The sequence below is a fragment of the Myotis brandtii genome, unplaced genomic scaffold (assembly GCF_000412655.1).
Source record: "Myotis brandtii unplaced genomic scaffold, ASM41265v1 scaffold165, whole genome shotgun sequence".
Lineage (NCBI taxonomy): Eukaryota > Metazoa > Chordata > Mammalia > Chiroptera > Vespertilionidae > Myotis > Myotis brandtii.
Window position 1 is genome coordinate 2,395,489 of NW_005356042.1, and position 27,114 is coordinate 2,422,602.

Below are 27,114 nucleotides of genomic sequence, written 5' to 3' on the forward strand. Positions count from 1 at the left end.
TGCCCGGCTGGACACGTCTCGGGCGACCCTCTCTGCGGGCGCCTTAAAAACACCATCCTGGGAGCTGCCTGGCGGGAAGTCCTGGAGCAAGAAGAGAAAGGGTTACCAGGGTGGGCAGGACAGCTGGCCCTGAGGGTCACACAGGCCCGGCCCTCGCCACGCCCAGGCCCTGCCCGCTCGGTGACAGGAGAGTGTCTAAGTGGAGGGAGAGGGAGGTAGCTGGCCCTGCGGGAGGTGACCTCTCTGGTCCGAGCTTCGCCCAGCCCCGGGGTCCTCCCCTCAGCTGGCCATGGCCCGAGGTGCACGTGTCATTTTGGCCACCAGATGGCGCAGGCCTCCCAGGAACGCGGCCGAGCGAGGCGGGCGGGGCTGGCAGCGGTGGCGGAGGAGCCGCTCAGATTTACTGAGTCAATTAGCACACTCCAACGCTGCCATCCAATGGGGAAGGGAAACTCATGGCCCCAGGCCCCGGGCTTTGTTCCCAGGGCGCCCGGGAAGGGCCGGACACATTTTTCTTTCCAAGAACGGGTTTAATGTGCCCTCCAAATTTCTCCCCTGCCCTCGCCAACTTCCCCAGGCAGCCCTGCTGAGATTTATCAGAACTCACGTCGCGCGGCTGCTGTAGCCTGATGTTGAACTTTACTCCTGAAAAGCGAACAGAGAGCACAGTATTAGCGCCGGAAGAACCACGTAGTTCCCAGGAACCTGCTTATGGGCTCTTGACTGTGGGTGCCCCGAAGGGAGGGCACTCGGGGTAGGCGCCACAAAAAGGCAGTTCAGGGGGGACGCGGGAGAGGCGCGCTTCAGTGTGAGTGCCCCTCTCTCCCATCCGCATGGAAATGGGGGCGCAGGAAAGACCTGGTCCCCTGGCTGCCAGCTGATGCTCCCTTCTTGGCGTCTTACCTCCTAGCGTGACCTGGAAGGTCTGGAAAAGCGCCCTGCTCAAGCTGCCACACACCTGCCCAGCAGAGCATCCAGAAACCTCACAGCCCACTTCCCACCCACACTGTCACTAAATCAGAGGGGAAAGGCCCCTTCAGAAAGGCCTGTCCATGCTCTATGCCCTGTTGGCTCTGCCCGGCTGTAGTCCATGTGGACGCTCCTTACCTGGAATACCACACACCTGCACCCACACCTTTGCACACACCTGGCCTGGGACTGGAACACACTCATTCTCCTTGGACTGGGGTCTCCCCACTTCCCTCTGGGAAGTTCCCTAACTGAGCCATCCACTTTGAGACGTTGGCCTCGCAGCTGGCCCTGGGGCTCTGGGGGTGAGCTGAACACACACTGCCCTCCTCCAAAGGGCTGAGCAGAGCCCAGGCACAGAGTGTCCAGCGAGCACTCACGGTGACTGCGGGGAGAGAGGTCAGCGTATCACTGGCCACACTCCAGGTGTCCCCTCTGCCCACCTTTGCCTGGGCTTGGGCTGGGCTCACTCAGGACAACAAGCACTGGGAGGCGAGCCTTTGGCCAGAGGAGACGATTCTGCCTCATAGCAGGCTTGGTCTGTTTTGGGGAAGGACAAGAGGATTCCTTCGGGGGAACTTACTTAGGAGTCTGGGCTTCCTTCGCCCACCCCTGCTTGGCCAGGGACACTTCAGGGGCTCTTCCTGCTCTGAGGCTTTGCCAGAAGCCAGTCACCATCAGAACCGCCTCCCCTCACACAGAGGGCCGAGCCTGGCGCTGCCTGGGGTGGGTGCTCTGGAGGCCCAGCACTGCCCCTGCCATCTCTGAGTACTTGGCAGAGGTCCAGTGGCTGGAGCCCAGCTGGTGAGAGGACATCCAGGTCCTCTATCCCTGACCCCCAAACTCCACTCACTTCTCTGAGGTTGTTCTACAGGTTCAGCCACTGCAATGGCCATGGCCTCATACTGGTCAGGCTGAGGATGTGCCCACATGTCTCCTTCATTTATCAGCAATTGGGGATACCCGAGGTCACCCTGGACTGAAAGCCTGCCGTCCCTGAGCATGCTGGGGCCTTTCTCAAGTCCCAAGAGAGGTGGGAATGAAGGCGGAACTTGGCGCGTTGCATCTTTCTTCTGCTGCAGTATTATCCTTTGATCCTTTTGGGCTCAGAACAGGGGTGTGCCCTTCCCTGGGCAAAGGGCAGAGTGTCTGCCTTCCTGAGCATTCCCCAGGTTATGTGCATAAGTGTGTGGAGGCGGGTGAGCTCTGAAACAGGCCTTCCAGACTCTTCCGCGAGGCTGAGGAGAAGCTCCAGGCAGAAGTGGTTGCACCCCTGAGGGCGGGGTATGATCAGGGGGTGCCTGACTGTGAGACAGGAGCCTTTAGAGTTCAGCCCCTTGCCAGGGGCCCCTTCTCAGCCCCGATCCTGCCTCCCTTCGCCGCCCCCTTCACCCTCCTCAGGCAGCCACCCCCAGCATGAGCTTCCTGGGCTCAGTGTTTCTGGCACATGCAGCTTCCTCCGGCGGCCGATGATCACAGAGCCCTTCTCCAGAAGGGACCCGCACACACTCGGTTTCCCTCCACACTGCCGCGTTTCCTTAATTATTTTCTTCTGGTGATGGCAGCTGGCTCTGCTAAATCACCTCCCCTCCTCAGCTTCAGACACAGGAATTTACTCTGCTTGTCAACCCTGTCAACTTGTCAAAGTACGATGGCACTTATTTATGCTCCTTTTCTGGAGCAAATGAGTCATGCCAGGCGTGGCCAAGAGTGGGGCCGAGGAGCCACCTGCCAGCTGGTGGAAGCGACAACGTGTTTATTGAGGTTGCAGCCCCTACGGTTGTGACCTCCCACCTGCACGGTCCCCACAGCCCGAAGGGTGGTGGCCGTGGGGCTTGTCCCATTTAATCTGTGCAGACTGGACAGGTGTGTCCGAGCTTGGCCCACTCGGAGGCTGGTAGGGCCAGAGCCCTGGGCATAGGCTGGAGAAAAAGTTCTAGCTGGACAGAGCCTGGCTCTGGGGGCGTCTCCTGACCTTTGGCCACTTTTGTTTAACAAAGCCAACCAGGCTGCAATTGCCTCTTTTGTAAAGAAAAACTGTCTGTGGAAAACCCAACAACAGATCCTGTGGGGAACTATATTTGCCACAAGCTCTATGCTCCAAACCCTTAAACTTATGGCAACTTGCTGGACAAAGACTGACCCTTTGGAGTAAAGGCAGAATTTTAACAAAGGAAATGTAATGGGCTCTCCCCCTGGCAGAGGCCCCGCGCTCCTTTCCCCATGGAGGACGCTGCTCTTCCACACACGGACTGCACAAAGGCTGAAGCAAAGACCACCCAGCTCTGAACGAGGGAAGGCCAGGACCTTGGGATCCTGACACTGGGGTCTGCGTTCCCCCCGTGGGCTGCACTTCAGGACCCCGGACAGCTCCATGGAGAGCCCTGGGAAGACGGTGTTGCCTTTGCTGCACCCACAAGGAAGGTACAGTATTGTCACTGAGAGCCAGCAGAATTGGTGCCAGGGGGGACTTACGGAACGGGGGGGCCTGGCCTCAATATAATCATGATCATCCTCCCCCTAAACCCCGAAATAAGCACACAATACAGATAAAACTAGGTTTTCTGAGCAACACAAGCCATGACCCCTCGCCTCCTTGTCCACCCAATGCCAATGCTGCCACACACATTCCCCATCCTCCCCGCCTGGGACAGGGGAATCCCAAGGCGTCATGTACACTCCACTTGCAATATCTGAGTTACCGTCCCCTCTTTTCAATAAAACATTAACAATCCCCCTGCACTTGGATAAAAAATAAACAACCACTTTCTCTTTCTGGATAGATGACATACGCAGAGCAGTTAGAATATGCACGATACAATAGGAGTTAGCACCGGTGAGAGCAAACAAGGCGTGAGTTATGGGGACTGTCAAGTGGGTTCCACACGGTGAGCTCTTCACGGGCCTTCTTCCGAGGGTTCGGCTGAAAAGCTCCCTGGTGCCTGCCGAGGGGAGGCACAGGCTGACGGGGGTGTGCAGAGCCAGTGCTTAGGATTAGGCGGTGCAGCCTGGCCTGGAGCGGGGCTGGGAGGGGGCCTCATTGGCATGTGAGCGGTGGGAGAGGTGGGTCGCTTGCCCTGCGAGTCACAGGCGGGAGGCTTGCCGAGTTCAACTCAAAAACTCCAACTCCTTGGTGCCAGTTTGTGTAGACAGGTGACACTGACAGGGGTCAAAACAGGGCCCAAGTGCCTAGAACGTGTCTCTGGAGCCCTTGAACATATTTAAGGGAAATGACTGCTCATCTGGTTGCTCAAATCCCAGCTCCAGGCCCTGGTAGGCAGTGGGGAGAGGGTCCTGCCACTCTGAACACTGTGGCCTGGGGCAAGGCAGGGCCATCCTGAGGAGTCAGGCCCGCAGGGAGGGCAGAGATGGGGAACTGAAGGCCCAGGAGGTGCACCTGGGTGTGGGTGTAAGTCTGAATCCCTGCCCTGGGCGGAGTTTCAGACTCGTGCTCCCTGGATCCCTGGGGTTCCCTGGACCGAGCTGCATTCCCCTGGCTCATGTCCCATGTCCACATCTTCTCAGGGTGAGCCCGTGTGGCCACACCCACCTGTGAGCACACTCACATGTCCGCTTAGGCTGCCCATCAGGCCGGGAAACTTCAGGAGCTTCAGGCCGTCCTGAGCCAGGGGAGACACCTGAAAGTGAGGCACTCACTGCGTCTTGGCGCCCCTATGTGCGAGATCCTGAGTCCAAGCTTCGGTCCCACCCCAGGTGCCCGGGCAGTTGGTGGGATGAAGGCTGTTGCTGTGCTCTGCACTGTCCACATCCCAGTCAGAGAGCAGCAGCCCCTGTGCCTAACGTGTGTGCCACAGAAAGGCCTCCTGCACAGCTGGTGCGCGGATGGGACACACAGCAGGGATGAGCACAAGGTGCGACGCAGGGGCGCTGGCAGGAGAAAGCGCAGCCAGGGTGGGTGTGCTGCCCACAGGGGTCAGGGGAGAAAGCCTGCAGGAACCCCAGGCCCCACTCCGAGGAAGTGTGGAAGGTTTCTGAATGATAGGCTGGGTTAGTCGGGGTCCTCCAGAGAAACAGCCAATAGGATACATACATGGAAGGATATCTATTTTAAGGAATCCGTTCATGCACTTAGGAGGTTTGCAAGTCCAAAATCTGCATGGCAGGCCAAGGCTGGAGACCCAGGGAAGAGCTGATGCTACGGCTTGAGTCTGGGGACTGTATGGAGGCAGAATGCTTTCTTCCTTGGTGACCCCAGTCTTTTCTCCAAAGGCCTTCAACTGATTGAATGAGGCTCACCCACATTATGGAGGGCAATCTGCTCTACTCAAAGGCTACTGATTGAAATGCTAATCACACCTAAAAAATACCTTCACAGCAACATCTATATTGGTGTTTCACCAAACATCTGGGCACCATGGCTTGGTTAACACATAAAATTAACCATCGCAGGGGTGTATTAGTTTCCTAGGGCTGCTCTAACAAACTACCACAACACTGGTAGCTTAAAATAACAAAAATGTATTCTCTCTGGAGGCCAGGTGCCTGAAGTCAAGATGTCAACAGGGCCTCTCCCTCTGAAGCCTCTTCTAGCTTCTGGCAGCCCCAGATGTTTCTTGGTTTGTGGTAATTTAAGTCCAACTTCACATGGCTGTCTTCCCCAGCGATCTCATCTTAACTTGATTATATCTGCAAAGACCCCATAAGGTCACACGCACAGGTACCAGGGGTTGTATTTTGAGGGGACACAATTCAACTCATGACAGGGGAAATGTGACTTCAGGGGCTTTATGAGCAATCGGGAGGCGGGGCGGCAGCCACCTGGAGGAAGGGAGAAACGTTTCCCCTGCTGGGTTGGTTCGGCTCATCAGGAACGAAAGATTGTGTTAGTTCTCCATGTTCTTGGGGGAGGACATCTGTGTCAGACAGAGCCTGGCACAATGCCTGGTACACAGCAGGAGCTCAACAAATGCTTGTAGAAAAGCCACTGCTGCCTGGACTGGGAGCTGGCCCTGGAGGTGGGGATGGGCATTGGGCTCCTCGCTGCAGAAGTCCACCAACCTGGGCAGTGACTTCTCCAGCTCAGCCTGGCAGCCTGGGAAGGGTCTGCATGTCTGGGTGGCAGCTGCCAACCAAGTAGCTGGATGCAGACAGGAGCTGCCCTGGCTGAAGGTCCGTCCACCCCACCGGACTGTGTGAGGTCTGTGGGGTCAGAACTCTGACAGACCCAGCTGGCTGCCTCACTGCCATCTGTGGGGTTGGCTGCCTCACTGCCATCTGGGGCCTGGGGCCTCGAAGTGGCCACACCTCCTCTGGCTCTTTCTTCTCCCAGCAGTTCAGGTTGTGCCCTTTGGAGGGGCACCCCCGCCCAACGTCAGCCTCTGCCTCATTGTAAGCAGCTCCCTTCATCTGGGCAGATTGTTAATTTATGCAGATTAGATGCAAAACTAAAGTTTAAACACACTCAGCAATTAGAGGGCAGCCTGGACTCAAAGCACAGAATTCAGATGGAAGAAGCCTCACCAAAGGGCCTTAAATTCTCACTTGTGTTCACAGGCAAGTCCAACTCATTAAATCCTTTGCTAGGGCCTCAGTCACAGCCTGGAGACCAGACTCAGTCACAGCCGTGCCCACCTCTGCTGCCCAGGGTACAGGGCAGGGAAATGGTGTTCCAGGCAGTGGGGCTGCCCTGGACAAAGGTGCCAGCTGCTCCTGGAACCCAAAGGTGGCTCTGCGCACCTTGGGGAAGGCAGGAGTCAGCCAGACACCTCTCCTCTTGCCTCAGCCTCTGCGGATGGGCTTCCCCAAGTTGCTCTGAGGAAACTGAACTCATGGAGGCTTTTGGCCTCTCCCTTTGCCTGGAGACTCCATAGCTTTTAACAAGGGGTCCATATTTTTTAAACTGTGTGTGTATGGGAGAGAGAGAGAGAGAGAGAGAGAGAGAGAGAGAGAGAGAGAGACCTTGGGCAAATCCCTTGAATGCACTGAACCTTAGTTTCTTCATCTATAAAATAGGATAAAAAATACCCATCTTACAGGTCCGCAAATATGCAAATGAAATCAAATATGCACAGTGCTGGCACAGAGAGGGCCCTCGGATGGAAGCTACCAGCTCCTGGTGTTCCTAACCCCTGGCCACCTTCAGAGCAGCTGAGATTCCTGGAGCCACCTCCTCACCAGGGCAGGGTGGGAGGGACGCAGGAATCTTCCCGTTCGGGCTGACGCGCACCTGACAGCTCTGACCGCTACTTGTTTTGTTTAGCGATTCCATTCCCTCATCTCCGTGATTAGGATCCACGATTCAACTGGGTAGTTCCCTGTCAGCTCAGCCTGGGCTGCGAGTCCCCTCGGAGCTGTCAGAGTGGAGCCTTGGCGCTGCCTGTCAGTCAACCAGCCAGCCAGTTAGCTGCTCTTCGAACCCAGCAGCTGTCCTGCCACTCCCACCCACTCATCTGCCCATCACATGCTGGGGGCGGGGGTGTCCCCGAGCACCCTCCATGTGCACACCTGTCCACAAAGGAGGGGTCCTCAGCTCCTGCTGTGAAGCTGTCCTCTGTTAGAACCTTGGGGGACTCCCACCATGTTCGGTGTGTGGCCTCAGCACACATGTGCCATGCACTGCCACCCACGTGTGCACGCTGCATGGAGCAGGGCTCATGCCAAGGGGGTGAGTCACACTGCCTCTCTGCGCTGCACGTGTGCATGCTTCCAGCTGTTGCCGTGGCGTGTGCTGGGTGGGTTCATGTCCGTGGACGGTTCTGAGAGTACGTGGCACATGGCTTACAGAAGGTCATGCCTTTTCTTCCCTTTGTGTATCCTTTCTACACACGTGGGCCTGGAAGGATAGGCAGGAGCCAGTGAATGCGGCTGAGGATGAGCAAGGGCTCACTCACCAGCAAGGCCGCCGTGCCCCTGGCAGCCCTGCCTCTCCCCTGGCGGCCCCGTCTCTGCCTCCCTCCAGCACCTCGGCAGCAAGGATATCAGGTGGCAGAACAATCGTACTGTCCTACACCATTTGCCCATTCACTCCTGAGCACCTGTGTGTGCCAGGCAGTGTCTTAGGCACTGGTGACGGTGCCTTGGCCACGAATGAGACAGTCATGGTCCCTGCCCTTGTGGAGTTTAGTCCAGCAAGGACGTGAGGCACTGAACAGAGAGTCCAAGTCAGTGGCAGCAACGGAGGACAGAGCAGACAGCGTGTGACGGGGGAATGTCCGCAAGCCCAGGCATCAGGTGAGGGCTCCAAAGGGGGTGACAATTCCTTGGCACCTGACAGTGATGATGGCCTTCTTGGCAGAGCTTGGTGGCCTTGCACCATGAGAGCAGGGCTCCTGGGATGAAGGGATGTAGAGACTGAAGGGTCAAGAAATGGCAGGACCCCAGGGGCCAGCAGGGGCCAGCATGCAGAGAGCTTTGTGGTCCTGGCAAAGGCATAAATCTTATCCCCTAAGTTCCAAAGGAGCCTACAGGGCTCAAACCAGGGAGTTACTTTGAATTTAAGCCCATTCTGAGATGAAGAGCTGGAGACAGGAGCAGAACGCCTGGTCAGTGCATGCTGCATGGTCCAGACAGGACGTGCAAGGCCTGGGCCCCGGGGCTGGTGCCAGGAGGTGGAGGAGGACACGGCGAACGCTTCAGGACTAGCTGGCAGGGTGTTGTGCTGGCAAGTGTTTAACAGCGGGCTCCCTGGGTGATGGGCAGAAGCCTAACTTGCAGTGTGTGCTGATTCCTGTGGTGGATGCTCCCATCATGGCAGATTTCAGGTTGCTCACGTGAACGTGGAGTTGGGCCCTGTGGGCTGGAACTAGCCAGCTCCTGCGCGGAGTGCGTCAGCGGTCCAGGGCCGCCCGTGAGCAGGATGGGAGACTGTGGTTTCGACTGAATGGTGGGAGGGCACAGGTGCCATGTCCTGCAAAGGAGGGCAGACCTCGCTGAGCATGGGATGCCTGTGGGTCTCCCAAGTGTAGACGTCCTGAGGGCAGTCGGGGTGGGACGTACGTTTGCGCAGGAACAAGTTCCACGGCCCGTGGTCCTCCAGTGTCCGTGAGAGGTGGGACCAGCACTTCTCAGAGGAGAGGACACAGAACTGAGGCAGCTGATTGCCCGAAGCCCCGGCAGTGTCCTGCCTTTGTCCAGAACCTGCAGGGAGTCTCGGCCCGCCAAATGGGAGGAGCATATGACTCCTGTTTGGCTGTCAGGGCACCTAGCGACCGCTCTCCAGCCAGCTCTGTAGGAAGGGGTCTAATTTGGCTTAAATACTGGTGAATTCCCGCCGGGGGTTACCAGGAAATAAAAATGAGTGAGTCACGCTGGAGGCAGAGTGGCCCCACGGAAGGGCGGCCTGCTTGCAGGAACAGTGCCAGCAGCGCTGACTGGCCGGCCTGTGACAGGCACTCCTTTCCTGGAAGAGTCAGGCCATCGGGGGCTGCCAGCAGGGCAGCCTCATTACAGAGATGGCCGGGCCACAAGATAATGATCAGCCCAGCTCTAGCCAGGCTTCAGGATGTGTTGTTCCGGTTGCGGCGTCAATTACTGAGCTGGCCTGTGGCTGTCAGATGGTTGCAGCTGCTGCCTGAGAGACCCTGAAGAGCCACAAAAGCAAATCCGTCCGAGCTGATGCTTTCTTGGCATGTCCCACCCCCAACCTGCTACAGGGGTCTCTCTCTCCTGAGGGGGGCTCTCTAAGCCCCTGGGGGAGCCGGGCTCCTGTAAAGGGCTGCCTAGGGGCTCAGGGATGGATGCGCTGATCCTCATAAGACAGCCCCGAATGGCTGTGCACCAGTGGTCACCACTGTTCACTGACTGACCCCCTCCTGGCCCAGCTTAAGCACCATGAATGGGCAGCTGCAGCTCAGGGGGCAACTGAATTTCAGGGGTCATCCTTGTGCCCCTGAGCAGAACAGGGCCTCCAACAACTCACAGACCGAAAGGGCAAGGCTGGAGGTGGCTGCACACCTGGGAGGCCTGGCAGTCAGCCTGGACGCTCTCTGCCACGGGTCTGGGTAGCTGCAATGCATCTCTGAGAGGAGAGGTAACAAGGCCTCAGACCTGGGGTTGGGGCCGCCAGCAGCTCAGGAAGCCTCTGGCCTGAGGATGTGTCCGGCTTCTCTGAGGGGTAAGGCACAGAATACAGACATCGATCCTGGCCTTTGCAGCGGCTGGCTATATGGACATCTGGCCAAAACCCACTTCTTCCCCCTTCTGGCTGGTCAGCCCTTGGCTCTGCTCTGCCCAGCCCCCTGGGTCGGTCTAGCAGTGAACCCCGCTGGGCTGGCTATGGGTTTACCATGGAAGGCCCAGGTCATCCTGGGGAGCAGACATACTATTATCCCATAGCCCCATCACCACGTACTGTGGCTGCACTCCACACGCACATCACATGTGCACACAAAGACCCCCAGGCTCTGTGCACCCAGCCCCAGGCACATGAAAGGCGACCAGACCTGGGGTACCAACCACAATGCTGAGATAAGGGCGGAGAGGGGAGGGGCCTGCGGCTGCACATGCCACATCTTTCTGGAGGTGACTGGGGAACGGCCTGGAGAGGGTAAGGCCTACGGTAGGTGAGGAATGGAGGGCGTGAACTCAAGCAGGGCAGGGAGATGAGGAGGGACGGCAGGTTCTGGAGAACAACCATGTGCCGGGCTGGAGGGCTTGTGGAGTCAGAGGTCTGAGGGGTAAGGCGAGGGAACCTCTGCCTCCACCCTTACATCTGTCCGAGGGCGGTCTGGGGGAGGGAGGAGCTGATGGGGAAGGAGACTGGGTTTGGCCATGTTGAACAGAAACACAAGACCTGCAGGTCGAAGCTCTCAGGAAATAGTGCAGAGTGTGGGGAAAACAGTGTCCAGACACAAACACGCAACCCAGCCCTTCGACTTCCAACACCGTAACCCGTGCAGCCGACATAATGCTGCTAACAGCACCCTCACTAACTCTGAGCACGAGAAGTAGAACTAAACACTGGAAATGTCATCCAGAATGTTCACAATTGTCATGTGGACTTAGAATTTGCCAGAGTTTAAGGTGGTCCTTCAGCCGAGACCCCCAACCCCATCCCCTCTCCAGCATGATTGATGCAGGTGTCTCCTGAGCTACGAGAGGCCCCAACGGCAGGGAATTCGTGTGGTGTGGTGTTTGCCTGGTGGGGTGGGGGCTGCTGGGTTCCTGGGAGGTACCGTTAGCATCGGCCTGCATGTCTGCAGCAAAACCTGGGAATTAGACCCGTGGCTTTGCAAACAGAATGTGGCCTCCGCATAATGGCTGCTTGAAGGATGGCAGGGTCACGGTGAGAGGAGAGCGGAAGATGTTCTGAGCTCTTCTCTTGCTGCCTTTGAAGTCCGGCCAGCGGCAGCTCTCAGGCGAGAGAGAGACATCACAGGCGCAGAGGCGGCCCCTCCCGGCTGCGTGCATTTCCTGCGGAATGAGGACTCCGGTCTCCATGACTGGGCTTGTGTTTTGGGCACCTCTTTGCAGTCATGAACGTGCTATTTCAAGACACAAAGCAGCCTGGCTCGTGCCTCTGGCCTTCCATGCCCGTGTGTGGCGGAGAAGAGGAGCTGCCGGTGGAGGTGTGCACGGGGCCATCCTCTCCAGAATTAATGATTCGAAAGCTGGGCGAGAGCTGCTCAGCCCACCGAGGCATCTTCTGCAGGATTAAACGTCATTCTTTCTAATGACTTGATTTATGTCTGGAGGTTTACAGCTCCAAACAAAATATTGTGATGATGGCAATAAATCACGCCGGGGATGCTTACAACGGCGACCAGCATGCTCCTGTTTGCAGGGAGGTGACGCAGAAGGAGGGGCTGCTGTAACGCCCAGGCGGGGCCCGGGGCGCGGGACAAACACGGTGTCAGGCCTGGGGAGCTTGAGCAGGGGCATCAGGCTTTGAACGTCTGAGGTCTTGGTGAGAGTTTGTGCCTGGAGACAGCAGGGATTTGGGAAGAGCTGGAAATCCACGGGAAGGCACTCTCCTGGGCGCTGGGGGCAGCGTGTGGGTGGTGGACATCCTGAGAATGTCATTTGCAGCTTTCTACTCCTGTCTGTCCTGCTGCCTCCTCAACTGAGGACACGAGCCGGCTGAGGTAGGGGCCCCGGGACCCACACGTGCCTCCTGAGGGGTTCACCTCTCTCGTGTGCTCAGGACAGCTTCCGGAATACACGGGGGCCATTTCCCAGACTGCAACTCTGTCCTGGGTGGGGAGAGACCTGGATGGGGCCAGGCTAGGATTTCTCTGCAGGGCCGAGCTTCTCGAAAGCGGGAGGGCCAATGGGGGGGGGGGGCGCAGACAGGTACCCCTGGGCCAGCATCTCTCACTCAATGACCAGCAGAGTCAGCCCCTTCCTCTGAGACCTCGCCCTGCAGAAAAGAGCTCCGAGGAACTGAAGTCAACGTCAAGGTTCACCTCCACAATGGATTTAGATAAGACCAGGCCTGGGCCCAGGAAGAAAGGAGCAGCCCCACTTCCCCAGCCCCGTCCTCGTCCTTGGCCAAGGTCTTCTGCCAGAGAGGCTGTCACCCTTGCCCCCAACATCTGGCTGTCCCCAGGAGGCAGGGCAGAGGCTGGAGATGGCATGCAGGGTGGGCAAACACTGAGGGGCAGCCACAGAGCAACCTGACGGTCCCCACTAGCCCAGCTAAAGCTCCGTCTGTGAGAGCAGGAGCCTCCTCACTTAAAACTAACCCTGCCCCTGCCATCCACGCAGAGGGACAGGGGATGGGAGGAGGTGGGCTGGGGTCACATTTCAGGGAAGTCCCCTCATCCCAGGAGACATGTGCTCTCTTCCTGAGGCACAGAGATGTGTTCTCAGAAGAGCCCCACCAGAGGTCACCATCCAGGGTGACTCAGGATGGTGGGCACTGGGGGAAGGTGATTTATTACCAGGCATGTGGTCCAGGCACTGTTCCAGGCACATTTAACTGGCACTGGGTGGGGGAATCAGGGTGGGGAGAGGTTCACATGTTGCACAGGGGTGTCTTCCATGTCAGATGTGTGGCGCACAGGTGATGGGGAGGCGGCACATCAGGGGCACACTGACCGCAGCTGGGATGTGGGATGGATGGCGGCAGAGGATGGAATGAGGGTGGCGGGTGGGTGGCGGGTGGTTGAATGATGGTGGGTGGATGAACGGTAGTGGATTCATGGTAGGTTGATGGTTCAAGGTCGAGAGGAAAGAATTTGAGATGGGGACCAGGCAAGGGCTGGGGCTAGACTGGTAGGTAGCTAGCGGGGAGGCACGGGATGGGGAAGCTACACAGCCACAGTGCAGCTCTATTGGTCAAAGGTGCAGTCTCTGGTTTGCCTTCCCTGTGGGCAAGAGGGACAGGAAGCTTAGCATCCCTGACTGTTTTGGCTTCCAGGATGCTCAGGTGACAGGGGTGGTGGCATCTCCAAATCAAAGGTAAGCCAGGGCCCCACTGACCCCCTGGAGCCCTGGAGGATCCTCTGGCTGCAGCAAAACATGGCGCTTCCCCTTCCCCCAGTGCTGAAAGCACTCTCCACTTCAGAAAACAAAGCTTCTATCATTCTTCGATTAAAACAAGGACAAACAAAATGTTGTTTGTTTTATAAAGTCAGGCAAATTTTGATAATGAAACCTGAACATATAAGGCCAAAACCTTTCTAATTCCAGGCAGATAAGGAATAAGGGTAATGTATTTCAACCTCAGAAGCAAGAAATAGCCCTTATCACGTAATTTAACAACATTACTGGGAAAATATGTTAGGAGAATGTAAAATGTAGTTTAAATGATAAAATATGCTGTCTTGGATGCAAGGATTTTAATTGCCACAATCAGAGTCCAGACACACTTCCCGGCCATTGCGGACAGACGCTGCGGCAGCACACGGCGTCCCGGGGAGCGAGGTGGAGGGGTCAGCACGGGCTTCTGCTGTCCTCAGGGACCTGCCAAAACCCCACAGCTGTCTGGGCTCCGTGGCGCTCGTCAACATCGTCGCCTTGTGAAGTATGAATCGGTTCAGATATTAATATTAATCGGCCAAACATTAATATTAATCAGGTAATATATACTTCCCATGACAACAAGAGATAAAGGAATCTTATTATGTGGCGATCGGGGAACACAGAATATCTAAGTGGATTTCCTGGGGACGCGCGACACAAAGAAGCCTAAGCCTCTTAGGTTTGTCATCTCCGCAGAGAGCAGGGCTGGGGCGTGCCTGTGGACAAGGTCACAGCAAGGAAAGCCTTAGGGAGTGCATTCCTCTCCGGGGGAAGAGAGATGTTCCCCAGTTTGTGAGCAGGTTCGTGGGTGCGGGCAACCCCCACACTCCGTCCTCTCAGGGCTCAGGTGGCAGCTGCAGAGTCTTCCCCCGGGGCAGGCAGTCTGCACAGAACTGGCCCTTAATTGCCCCGGAGTGGGCGTTGAGGACACAGGGTGGATAAAGAGATGCTCTAGTGCTCCGGCCGATGGATTTTACAACCAATGTTTTGCATGACGGCCGTGAATCTCAGAGGTGATTCTTGCCCTGGTCCACATCGCTGGAACTGGGGGTCTAGGCCAAACCTGCTAGACTCCATATGCCCTTGTTCTAACCATGACACCGCATTGCCTGTCGGTGCCTGGGCCAGGGGGCTGGCCAAGCAGAGGGTCATAGCAGGTCTTAAATGGCATCAGTGATGTCACAGTCTTGGCCTGGGGCTGTCACTCTGGGGGCGCTGGGGGGCCAGCCTGCTCCTCTCACAGGATTACCTTCCTACATGCTCGCTTGCAGGCAGCCGCCACAGGCAAAGGCACATCTGAGTACAATTAGCATTCGAAGCACTAATTATTTCACTTGGGTGTCTAAGTCTGAGGATCCTTCAATTTCAGCTTAATTGGAGAAAAATGGTCATCAGTTACTAAACAGCGGGAGGGCGCTCCCTGCTTTCCAGCATCGGGAGCGCCGTGTGAACATGTGTGTCCCCGCCGCAGCAGCGGGCCGCCGAGCCAGGCGAGAGTGCGGTAGGCGGGCCGTGGGCACCCTGCCCCGCAGTCCCTGGCATCTGCTGGGAAGGCTCCTGCGCCGAGTTAATTACTCCCCTTTTTATCTTGTCCATTCTGTTCCATTTTCTGCAACAGCATCTGTTGCAAGAAAATCAACTGAAAGAGGAAATGGGATTCACTATTAAAAGGAGAGCCATAGCGTGTCCCTCACTCCCTCCTGTACTTGATACAAATGTGAGCTCATAGTGAATCCTCAGGCCCGCCTGGGCGAGGCAGGGTGGGTGAGGGGCTGGTGGGGGCATTGCCCTGCTGCTGAGGGACTTGGGCGCTGGCCGCAGGGGAGGCTCAGTCTGAGGGGCTGAGGGGCTGGTGTCCAGGCCCTCATGTGAGAACCAGGAGACTTTGGTGCCCACACTTGTGGAAAACTGAAGAGAATGTTTTATTTTGCTTTGTCCATTTTTGTCTTTGGTCTCCTATGGACAACTAGTTAGGAGTCAATCAATAGTTTTAGAGTTAGGGTCAGGGAGACTGTGAGGGGGCTCCAGGAGCCGGGCTGCTGGCGGAGTGGGTGTGGCTCTCTGCTGGCTGTCTTTGCGACGGATGGCCTGGCCCAAGGCTGAGATGGGTAGCCCAAGGAGGTGCCAACGCTGTGGCTTTTCCTCAGGGACAGGCTCACAGGCCCAGGTGGCTCCAGAGAGGAGTGAGGGAGACTTTGAGGAGAAAGAGCTTGTCCCTGTGCATGGCCTCAAGGGGACCGGAGCCCCCTGCCGGGGCACCTAGCTTTACATGAGGCTGAAAACCCTGATTCAGCTGTGAACCTCCCTGGACAGGTGACAGGACCCTGCTCAAGAACGCATCCTGCACCCTGGCAGGGTGGCTCATTTGGTTGGAGTGTTGTCCTGTACACCAAAAAGGTTGTAGGTTCGATCCCCAGTTGGGGTGCCTATAGGAGGCAACCGGTCAATGTTTCTCTCTCCCGCTTCCTCTCTCTCTAAAATCAATGAAAACAACAACACAAAGCCATAAACATATCCTGGGGTGAGGATTAAAAAAAAGAACACATGCTCCAACCCTCACTGACCCCATGTCCCTCCTCTAGTCACACCCCTGGTGACCCCTGAGATCCTCACTCACTGACCCCATCAGGGTCTCCTAAGCGACCCTGGCTGTCACCACCCGCCTCAGGACGTCCTTCTCAGGCCCCATTTGTCCCGCAGGTTCCTCACTGCCTGGCCTCTCCTCCCCTGTGAGGGTCCCCACGTCTCAGGCAGGCCCCGTGCCGAGGACCCTGATGCAGCGTCTGGGTCCTCCCCCACCCCCACCCCCATCCCTCTGGTCTGTCTCTGGGTGCTGTGGCCACTCCTTCACATCAGCTGGCAGGGAGCACCCCTAGCCAGGCAGCAGGCTTCACAGAGGCCCTGGGGCGCTGCAGGACTCAACGTGCAGCTGGTGGACAGGTGAAGGGCAAGAACCCCCGGAGATCGGTGCACCTGCCAGGGGCCCTTGCCGGCTGCGTCCACCGACCCCACTTCTTTTATGAAGCCGACTCGGTGAGCCCGCTGGCACCGCGGGCAGGGCTCCTGCCTCTCTCCCCCAGAGTCTGGTCCTGCCCTAGAAAGCTGGGTCTCCCATCTCAGCAGCCTGGGGTCTGAGAAGTTCACCCCCCATAGCACCCAGAGACTGCCAGCAGGGGCCACCCTGGCAGAGCCCCCTGCCTCACTCGTGCACTCACCCCTGCCCTCGCCAGTGAGGGTTTTATTGATTCTAGGATCCCACTCGCTGTGAAGAGCCTCGCAGCCCTGGACCCTCCAAGAAGCCCACGCCACGTGACACAGAAAGGAGCTGAGATGCCCCCAGGTTGAGCTGCACAGGGTGCACAGCTGGTAAGTGGCTGAGCACGGACTTGAACCTGGCTGTCCTTGGCCCCAGGGTCTGCTCTCCTCTCCACCTACTGCTTTCCTGTACAGTTTTGCTCGTGGCTCCTCCCCTCAGCACTGAACCGCCCCACCATCCCACAGGGCCTCTCTGGGGTCGGCTCAGGGTGGGTCTCTCCTTGAAGCTGGTCTTCGAAACAGCTTCCGAAACTTCTCGGATGCCCTCGGGTGAGTGTGTGCACCTGTGTGACGTCAGCTTCCTGGCCTCGTTTCCTTCTTTAGTCTCTCCTTGGCTCCCTGTCTTCAGTCCTGGCTGCCTTCCGAGCTGTGGTCCCTCCTCCCTCGCGGCACTGGCTTCCAGGTCAGCGATGAGGGACTGAGCCGGGAGACCCTGCAGGCCCATTCATCTGCCTGCAGCCTGGGTCCCGTCATCTCGGTAAAGGGAAGTCAGTGGCTTTGTGCCCAAAGATGAACGTGTCTCCGGGAGGAAAGGACATGTGAACAACCATGCCCGCGGGCTCGCAGGAGCCCCCAGTCGTGCTCAGACAGTAAGCTCCCCGGTGCCCAGGTCCGGACCAACCCTCTGTCTCCCTGTCCCAGCTGCTGCCCCAGGCCAGGCTGCACGCAGAAGCAGAACCTTGGGGGAAGGGAGGCTCTGGTGACGGAACCTGGGCTGCTGGAGGGGACAGGCCACAGCTGCTCAGTGGTGCTGGCACCAGACTTCAGGTGGCACCGAGTGGCTACAGGAGCAATCCGTCCTGTGGAAGTCGCAGCCCCACGTCCCGCCCGCTGTGGGGCCTTGGCCGGTTCCAGAGCTGCTCTAGTCCTGCACCTCCTCACGCAGAAGGCAGGGTGACTCGGGGACTGTGGAGAGGGCTGCCCACGCTCACCCGCAGGAGGAGGGAGGCGGTAAGTACCTGGCATATTTAGATGTTGGAGGTCCGAATGCTGAGTACCAGGCAGTGGGTGGGCGTGGCTCTAACAGCCACCAGGTCTAAAAAAGAACTATGCCGGGCGAGCGGGGATCGGCATTCCCCTCGGTCCTCAGTGGGAGGGAGTGCTGGACAGGGCAGTCTGCCCACCACCCTCGCTCACCTCCTCCAGCTGCCCGCCCTGAGGGAAATGGCAGTCTCCATGCACAAGGCCACGCTTCTCCTGCACAGAACTCGTTAGGAATGTGAGCTTTGTGCAGCCAGCAGGCAGATGCAGGAGGCCGAGACCAGCCTTCAAGCTGCGTGCTCTGTCAACCAAAAGCCATGCCCCGCACAAGTGGGTGAAACAAGTTCAGAGCTTGAAAGGCTTTCTTAGAGTTGTTCTGTTGTGAAGTGTTCATTCACACCAAAGAAAATATATGACAATACATACAGTATCCTCCTAGATAAGAAAAGGCCAATATGCAAATTGACTGAATGGCGGAACTACTGGACGCTATGACATGCACTGACCACCAGGGGGCAGACGCTCAACGCAGGAGCTGCCCCCTGGTGGTCAGTGCACTCCCACAGCTAAACCTCCCGTGGTCCATCCCCCCAACCCCCAGCTGGGGGACCCCAAGCATACACAAATTCATGCACCAGGCTTCTAGTAAAGAATAAGAACACGCACCTGTATTCAGCACCCAGCTTACGAAACAGTTTTATCAGTATCATCAAAGCTCCCTCTGCCCCTCAGACATACATCCCGCCCCGGCCACCACACTGAATTCTGTGTTTATCATTCCTTTGTCTTTTAAAATGTCTTTTTTTTTTTTTTTTTTTTTTTTTTGCGTGTGCGTATACCCTTAAGCAACTTATCATTTATTTTTGCAAGGCAGCTTGGAATTGGCCACAGTGGGAGTATTTACACCACAGAAACTGACAAATGTTACAAACCTGGGCTTTGCTTGTTGGTTGGTCCCTTGCCCCAGAGCACTCATACCGGCATGTGATTGGTTGTAGGCCACCTCTCCGGGGAGGCATCACCTTTGGGGAGAAGAGGTCAAATCTCTGGCAAAGGGTGCAGCTCTGAGCTATGCACAGCCCACTGGGAACATAGATCTGGGTGGGGCACCCACAGCATCTGCTAGAGCACCTTATAGTAAGGTCCAGACGAGAAGTGACCCCACAAATCTGTCCCCTCATTTTTTTGTTCTGTGGCTCATAATATTTACAGGCCCCTCCCTGAAGTCAAACATATGCTTAGCAGAGCTCTTCCCAACCTGAAATTATTTATGACTTGGCATTCAGGGAGGAAAAGCAATTTTCTCAGAATGGCTGATGTCATGATATATAGTCCGTTCGACATGCACGTGCCCAAACAGATTGCTCTGTAGGTCTGCCCCTCCATGACGATTACCCTGAATTGAGAAAGGATGTTAACTCAAGTAGCATCCAAAAAAAAAATGCCCAGAGAATCTTCTGGAAAAATACATGCCTTGGAAGGAATTACAGAATGCACCAGCTATTGGGCCAGATCATTGTTTTCTAGGGTTCTTCAGTTAAGTGATGGAGTGAGTCCGGCCTCCTGGCTCATGGAGCCCCCTCCCAGCACTCCTGGCTGCACGGCTGTGGACAGGTCACACTTCCTGCCTGAACGTCTCTAAGGACCATGCTGCCTGTGTCCACGTCTACGGTGACGACTGCAAAGAACATGCCCATCGACAGGGGAGTGGATACACACACTGCAGCCCCGCCACACAATGGGTGCTGCGGTCCATAAAGAGACCAACTACCAATACACACGACAGCACGGCGGGGCTCACAGACACTGGGCTGAATAAATAAGCCAAACTGTACTTCCTGTGGGTCTCTCTTACATAAGTTCCACAACAAGCAACACTGACCTCTGGCCATGGAATGGGATCTGTGGTTGCCTGGGGGCCGTGGTGGAGAGGCTTTGGGTGAGCAGGGGCATGAGGGAATGTTCCAGGCGAGGGGAATGTTGTGTGATCTGGATTGGGGTGATGGTATGCATTTGTCCAAACTCACAATGAATGTGTTTTCCTGTATATAAATTATACCTCAATTAAATTGATAAAAAGTTGTGTGAACATATTCTAGAACTCCCAAGTGCCATGTTAAAAAAAACCTGCTATTTCTGCTTTGCCAAGATCTTGCTTGTATCTCAGAAACAAAATGGCAATACCTGGAAGGAAAAAGCTTTCATAAAACTGACAGAAAGAAGTGAATTCAATAGCATCAGCTACAGTCAATTTTCAATGATCCTGAGAAAGCCAAGCAATTTGGGAAAACTGAGCCCTCATAAAGCGAGCCGTAGGCACTCCTTGTCCTGCGTGGGGTAAGGGGTCAGGTGCTGGGGGCCAGAGGTGAAGGCTGCGGGGAGGCTGGGGTCAGATAGAACTGTGGGATGACGGGGTGCAGCGGCCACCGTGGAAGCTTGCAGCCGAGCTTCCCTCCACACCTCACTCTTGGCTGCAGAAAGTCGCCGCCCATTTTGCTCCCAGGGGCTGCCTACATCCAGCGACTGGTTGCTGAGTATAAAGGTTCAGGCCCTGGCGTCAGTCCTGGGCCACTCTGCAGGGCCATCCCAGCTCCTGAGCTCCACATGGGACGGGCTGACTCCATCAAGCTGGACCAGCCGTGGGCAAACTACGGCCCGCGGGCAAGATCCGGCCAGTTTGAAATGAATAAATAAATAAAAAAAGACCGTACCCTTTTATGTAATGATGTTTACTTTGAATTTATATTAGTTCACACAAACACTCCATCCATGCTTTTGTTCCGGCCCTCCGGTCCAGTTTAAGAACCCATTGTGGCCCTCGAGTCAAAAAGTTTGCCCACCCCTGAGCTGGACCCTCCCTTTGCTCACTCTTGCTGCCCTCCCTTCCCCACAGGTGTCTCCACTCTCAGATTCTCCTTCCCAATGACCTGACAGTTGGTGCCAGTGGTCTGAGAAAGTGGATGCTAAGATGAAATATGAGTGTTGAATCACTTGGTGACCAGCTAGCAGCAGGAACTCCAGAATTGGTGGTAGGTGGGGCACAGGTAGCCCCTGGCAAGTGATGCAACTGCTGACACATTTACTGGTGGTGAAGTCGGATGGCATCGCAGTGGACAGCAGTGTTCTGGTGTGTAGACGGCTCGACAAGTAGTAATTTGGGGACAATGGAATTGGTTGGTTATGGCTTCTCTGGCAGCCTATAAAGAGACTCCCAGGTGCAGAAGGTTAATGCTCAGCAACATCAGGCACCAGACTGAGAAGGAAGGGGGCCCTGAGAAATGGGATGGGGACACCCAAATTGACACATGTGAAGAGGAGGGGCTAGACCCCAAGAGGTGACCCCAGAAACGGGTACTGGCAGGAGCCAGGCATGAACATAGAACTTGTCTTGAGGATGCTGGCTAAGAGAGCAGAACGTAGAGTTGGATGAGGAAGAGAAATCCACAGGGGAGCACTCTGTCCCGAGGCTGGCAGGCTGCTAGGACGGCTCTGGGGCACGCAGAGAGGACCGTGGCCCACATGGATGAAGCAGACCTAAGGGAACTGTGCAGGGCGTGGAGGCTCACAGAGGTGACCCTGCTGGGACCCAGGAAAGGCTGGGCACCACCTCAGCTGTGCTTTGCGGGAGGGCGCTGTTGGGAAGGGAGGGAGAAAAGACTTCCTGCTTCCAGGACTCCTGGGGAGGGGCTAACCTTTCTCTGCTTGTCTACTCCATCTTGAAGAGGCATGCCTGGGAGTGAGCTGGGAAGGGAGCAGGCGAGGGAGCCCAGTTAAGACGAGACTCTAAATCTCTCTGCACTGACATTTTCTTGACCTCTCTCTCTGCAGATGGAAATGGAGCAAGGAGAGTCAAGGCAGACCCTGTAACTGTAAGTGGTAAGGAGATTTCTGAAGAGGGACAGGACTGGGGTGGGGAGCTGGGCCTGGTCTCCTTGGATACTGCCCATAGCCAGGAGCCCTTCTAGAAGGCAGAGGCAGGATTCTAATCCTAGCAATTTCCTCTCCTCCCACTGTCTCCCTCTTCTGCCAGGGAACCTTCTGTGCACTTTGCTAAAGAATTTGCACTCCATCCCTCCAGATGCCAAAGAACCGATATTTACATCAGAATAGTAGCACAAGGTCCTCACTAGCTCACTGATTCACTGGGAGTCCTCCGTGCTTTGCTTCTGAGAGACTGCAGCTTTGAAGTAATGGGGGAATGTGCTGAACTAACCCTGCTCTGCCACAGCCAGCTGGGTTGTGGCCTTTTGCTGAAAGCCAGGGCTGGGAGCCCGGCATGACCACAGACTCTTTGCAAAGGTTGACAGGGTTCTCCTGCTCCTGCTGCTGTTCCATTTTCCCAACTGATGACCCAGGGAAGGGCAGAGGCCAAATGCTGCAAACATTTTCTAAACATATATTTCCAGGGCCTTTTAACGTGGCCAGTCCGTGACCCCATCCTCTCACACAGGCGGCGGTGGCCGGGGACACTGGGCCCACACCTGGGAGTTGTGAGCAGACAGGGAATATGATGCATTTATCTAGCAGGATGTTCTGTAGCTGCATGTCATATCCTCATCAAGGATGGGAAAGGGTAATTGGATTTAAATGTCAAGATGTCCCCAGTGTAGGGTGGAAGGCACATGCCTCTTTTCTCAGCTACAGGTTTTTGCTTTTTTTTCAGTCTCATAATGAAAACTGCAACCACTTGTTGCAGAAGATGACAGGAGAAAATTCTCCGGGACGTGGAGATAAATGTTGTCACAGCCTTGGGGACAGGTGCGGGGCTATCAAACGGAGAGGCCAGCGACAAGTGGTCGGGACTTGTGAGCAGCCCCGGATTAGGCGAGAGGAGTCAGCTGGGCAGAGAGCAAACTGGGAAGGCCCAGAGGGAGCCCAAGGGGAGAGCCGGCTACACACCTGTCCTGCGGCCGTACTTCAGAGGAGAGTGTGACAAACCCAGCGCTCCCTGGGGACATTTCCCTTGAATTCTGTCCTGTGGCCCATTTCTGGGTTTTGAAAAGCTCACGGTTAGAACATAACAGCATGGGGAGCTGAACTGTCTCCCCATTTGTCTCTAATCACAGCCACAGTGAGCCTTTATTTCTGGTCAATTCCCAGTGCTGGGGACAGCTCCAAGCGCACACCCCACGGCCCTGCACTTGGATGTGGAATGACAACGACCCACCATACATACAGGTATGTTGGGGTCCGGGCTGTGGGCGCTACCCTACATGGCCACAGCCCACAACCTCTTTGGTGTGAGGCAGGGGGGTGGCCAGTGGGTCTGCTGGTGCCAGTGTAGCTATTCAAGAATGGGAAGGGAGTCTGGTCGAGATATTTTCAACAGACCCAAGGACATGAGGCTCCCTGCAGTGCCCCAGGTCCCCGAAGCTGCCCCACACTCATCACAGGTAAGCTGTCCCGCCAGGCGCTGGACTACACAGCCGGTCTGAGCTCCAGCAAACTCCCCGGTGCCTCAGAGGGTCCTCAGAGGGACCCCTTCTCTGTAAAAGTGAGTCTGCTCTCTGGAGATGGCAGTGCCAAGTTCAAGGCACAGCCAGGTGCAAATTATAGACGGGGATGGGGAGGCAGAGGCCGGCTGGTGATGGGTTAGACCAGAATGTACTGGGGAGCCTTTCTCAATGCCCTTGGGATGGGGACCCCACTGATTAGGAGGGTCTGTGAGAGTCCGGTGTGATTCTGACCTGTGTCCAAGGTTGAGAGCACCTGGCTAGACCAAGGCCTCCTCCCCACCCCAACATGCTCAGAGTTGACGAAAGGCAGGGGCCCAGGAGCTGGAGTGCAGGGGGGAAGGCTGGGAATGGCGTCCGGAGGCACCAGGGAACGAATGCGGGCCCCAGGTCAGTACTGAGCTCCTGGCCAGTTCTTCAGCCCCGACTTCCAAACGCACCTGGACTTTGGTGCTCTCTCGTCAGTCCTCCAGCCTCCTCCCTTGTCCTGGGGCCCAATTCCCAGTTCAGTGGGCACAGTTGGTAGGGACTAGAATGTAAGCCAATCATTCAGTCTGAGGGCAGTTCCGGGTGCTGCTAGGCTCCCCAAACACCGGCTCTGGCAGGAATTCCACAGGCAGCTTCTACCCAGATGACCTCCAAGACTGTCCCCAGGCTGAGGGTCCATGACAGGAGTGAGGCAAGAGGTGGAGGGCTGGGGCTGGAATCCCAGCCACCCTCTGGTGTCTGTCATGAAATTCTTGGCTTTCTTGGGCTGAGGCCACCGTGGCCCCTCAACAGGGAACAGTCCTCTTTGTCAGTGGTGGGATGGGACCTTTGAAAGCAGGGGACCTTAACTAGAAACAGGTGGACGGGACGCCCTGTTCCTTTCACAGGTGTGAGCAGTCTTTCCGGAAGACGGCAGAGTGTGAGTTTCTGTGGCTGCTGTAGAGAGCTCTGTGTGTGTGTGTGACCTTCAGATGATTGCGGCCTGTTTCCCTCTGAGCTTCTGCTGGATCTCCCTCTAGGTACCACTGGCGACTGAGGCCTGGAGCTCCTGGCATGCCCAGAGGGGTACAAATGGGGTGGGCCCATCTTTCCTCCTGGATGCCAGCGGAGCAGCTCCTGTGCCAGATGCTCTGCAGCAGTTGGTAAGACGCTCTTGTCTGCACCCAGCCCTTCTCACAGGACTCGGAGGTGGTCCACAGAGGGTGGTGCCGGAAGTTGGACTGGAGCAGCTAACACCATGCACATGTGAGCTTGCCTCCATCCTGAGGCTCAAGGCTTCCTCACCGGGCTGACTGCATTAGGGTGCATTCCCTCTGCGGGGGGTCCCCAGCTCACAGTTTCCCAGAGGGCTGGAAGGGCTGGGGTCAGCCTCTGTCCCTCCTTCCATCCCCTGCTCTGGGCTCCCCTGCACCTCTGTTCCCAGTGGGCCGTGAGCCTCGGAGTGCAGGTGCACGTCTGGTGTCACAACCAGCTCAGGGATGGCAGAGGAGAGGCCAGGAGGCCGACCAAGCCAAACCCAGTACCAGGGGCCATGCTAGGAGCTCCCTCCCAGGACTGCCTGAGGCCATGGGCATGGTGGTGTGAGGTTCAGCCCAAATATGTCCCTTCTTTGCCTGGCACCATGCCCCTCTCCTTCTTTGGACCTGCAGCTACCCTGAAGGACATCCCTTGCTGAGGGGTGTGACTGTACTCCTGGGAAAGCCAAGGGGAGAAGCAGTTGTGACCTAGGAAGCCACAGGAGCCTCCCCAAAGCAGTCTCTACATGCAACCAGATGGAGGAATGGATGCCACCTGGGGCCAGGCCTGAGCCTGGAGAGAACTCTGAACTGCACGGGAATGTGCCAATTATCCTGAATTTGACCAGCAAATCATGGGTTGAACTGAATTTACCTTAAAGAGTAGCCAAGTCATCTGACACAAGACAGGCCGGAGGTCTAGAAAACAATTAAAATCTATTCTGGAAATAAAGACAGTTCTGCCTGTTAGGCCAGCATCCGTGTGCCGCTGCCACAGGTGTGGCTGGCCAACAGCCGGAGAGGAATGAGTCCTGCCCAGAGCCATGTGGCTGAGCTTGAAAACAGTCCCGCCCTCAGTCGAACCTTCAGATGATTGTGGCCTGTTTCCCTCAGCTTCTGCTGGATCTCCCTCTAGGTACCACTGGCCACTGAGGCCTGGAGCTCTTGGCATGCCCAGAGGGGGACAGATGGGGCGGGCCCATCCCTCCTCCTGGATGCCAGCAGAGCAGCTCCTGTGCCAGATGCTCTGCAGCAGTTGGTAAGATGCTCTTGTCTGCACCCAGCCCTTCTCACAGGACTCGGAGGTGGTCCACAGAGGGTGGGGCCGGAAGTTGGACTGGAGCAGCTAACACCATGCACATGTGAGCTTGCCTCCATCCTGAGGCTCAAGGCTTCCTCACCGGGCTGACTGCATTAGGGTGCATTCCCTCTGCGGGGGGTCCCCAGCTCACAGTTTCCCAGAGGGCTGGAAGGGCTGGGGTCAGCCTCTGTCCCTCCTTCCATCCCCTGCTCTGGGCTCCCCTGCACCTCTGTTCCCAGTGGGCCGTGAGCCTCGGAGTGCAGGTGCACGTCTGGTGTCACAACCAGCTCAGGGATGGCAGAGGAGAGGCCAGGAGGCCGACCAAGCCAAACCCAGTACCAGGGGCCATGCTAGGAGCTCCCTCCCAGGACTGCCTGAGGCCATGGGCATGGTGGTGTGAGGTTCAGCCCAAATATGTCCCTTCTTTGCCTGGCACCATGCCCCTCTCCTTCTTTGGACCTGCAGCTACCCTGAAGGACATCCCTTGCTGAGGGGTGTGACTGTACTCCTGGGAAAGCCAAGGGGAGAAGCAGTTGTGACCTAGGAAGCCACAGGAGCCTCCCCTCTTTGGACCTGCAGCTACCCTGAAGGACATCCCTTGCTGAGGGGTGTGACTGTACTCCTGGGAAAACCAAGGGGAGAAGCAGTTGTGACCTAGGAAGCCACAGGAGCCTCCCCAAAGCAGTCTCTACATGCAACCAGATGGAGGAATGGATGCCACCTGGGGCCAGGCCTGAGCCTGGAGAGAACTCTGAACTGCACGGGAATGTGCCAATTATCCTGAATTTGACCAGCAAATCATGGGTTGAACTGAATTTACCTTAAAGAGTAGCCAAGTCATCTGACACAAGACAGGCCGGAGGTCTAGAAAACAATTAAAATCTATTCTGGAAATAAAGACAGTTCTGCCTGTTAGGCCAGCATCCGTGTGCCGCTGCCACAGGTGTGGCCATGAGCCGGCCGTGGGCTCAGGCGCTTGCTGGGACCCCTCTGCTCAGGCAGTCCCACGCCGGTGCTCAGCCCCCACTGCCCTGCCCTGGGCCCTTGGGGAGAGCACCCTCTGTAGGCACCCATCTGTGCCCCACGCACAGGCAGTGTGGCGTGGCTGGGTTCCGGGCTCAGCAAGGCCGGCGGGCCCAGGACAGGGACTCCAGAAGGAAAGGCACACAGGTTTGTGCAAATAGCGCACACCGGCTGCCTGGAATGCAGCCATCAGCCCGCTGCAGAGGGGGCTTCCCCGGGGAGCAGCTGCACTTGGCACCTGGTCATGGTAATTACTGCTGAACTTTAAAAACTAACGCAGCAAAACCGCAAATATTTAACATGTGTTCCTCCTCCCGGGGGGCACGGAGGAAACGGGAGCAAATGGCCAGATTCACAACATGAACTCCCAGGTCTGCTCACAAATGCATTAATAAAGACCCAGCCACGGCGAGATGCACAGCCCACAGCCAGCACCAGCCCGGCCCCAGCTCTGCCCAGTGCCGCTCCTCCGTGGAGCAGGGGACCCGCCAGCCACAGACACTCAGCTCCCTCGAGGCCCACTCAGGACTGCGTGGCACACACATGTGCACAGACACTCGTGTGTGTGAATGCACATGTGCACAGACACTCATGTGTGTGAATGCACATGTCCACAGGCTTGCAGAAGCCTGGGCACACATTCAGC

General features: G+C 56.7%; 1 protein-coding gene across 1 annotated transcript in view; it reads right to left on the reverse strand.

Moving 5' to 3' along the window:
* CHST8 (carbohydrate (N-acetylgalactosamine 4-0) sulfotransferase 8) overlaps positions 1–27,114 on the reverse strand; it is an 86,381-nt gene that overhangs the window by 1,471 nt on the left and 57,796 nt on the right. Inside the window, exons 3-4 of the mRNA XM_014536778.1 lie at positions 608–645; positions 4–81 (exon numbers count right to left, since the gene is read on the reverse strand). Of these exons, the coding sequence (XP_014392264.1) occupies positions 4–81; positions 608–645 (116 nt within the window). The remainder of the gene's footprint in view (positions 1–3; positions 82–607; positions 646–27,114) is intronic.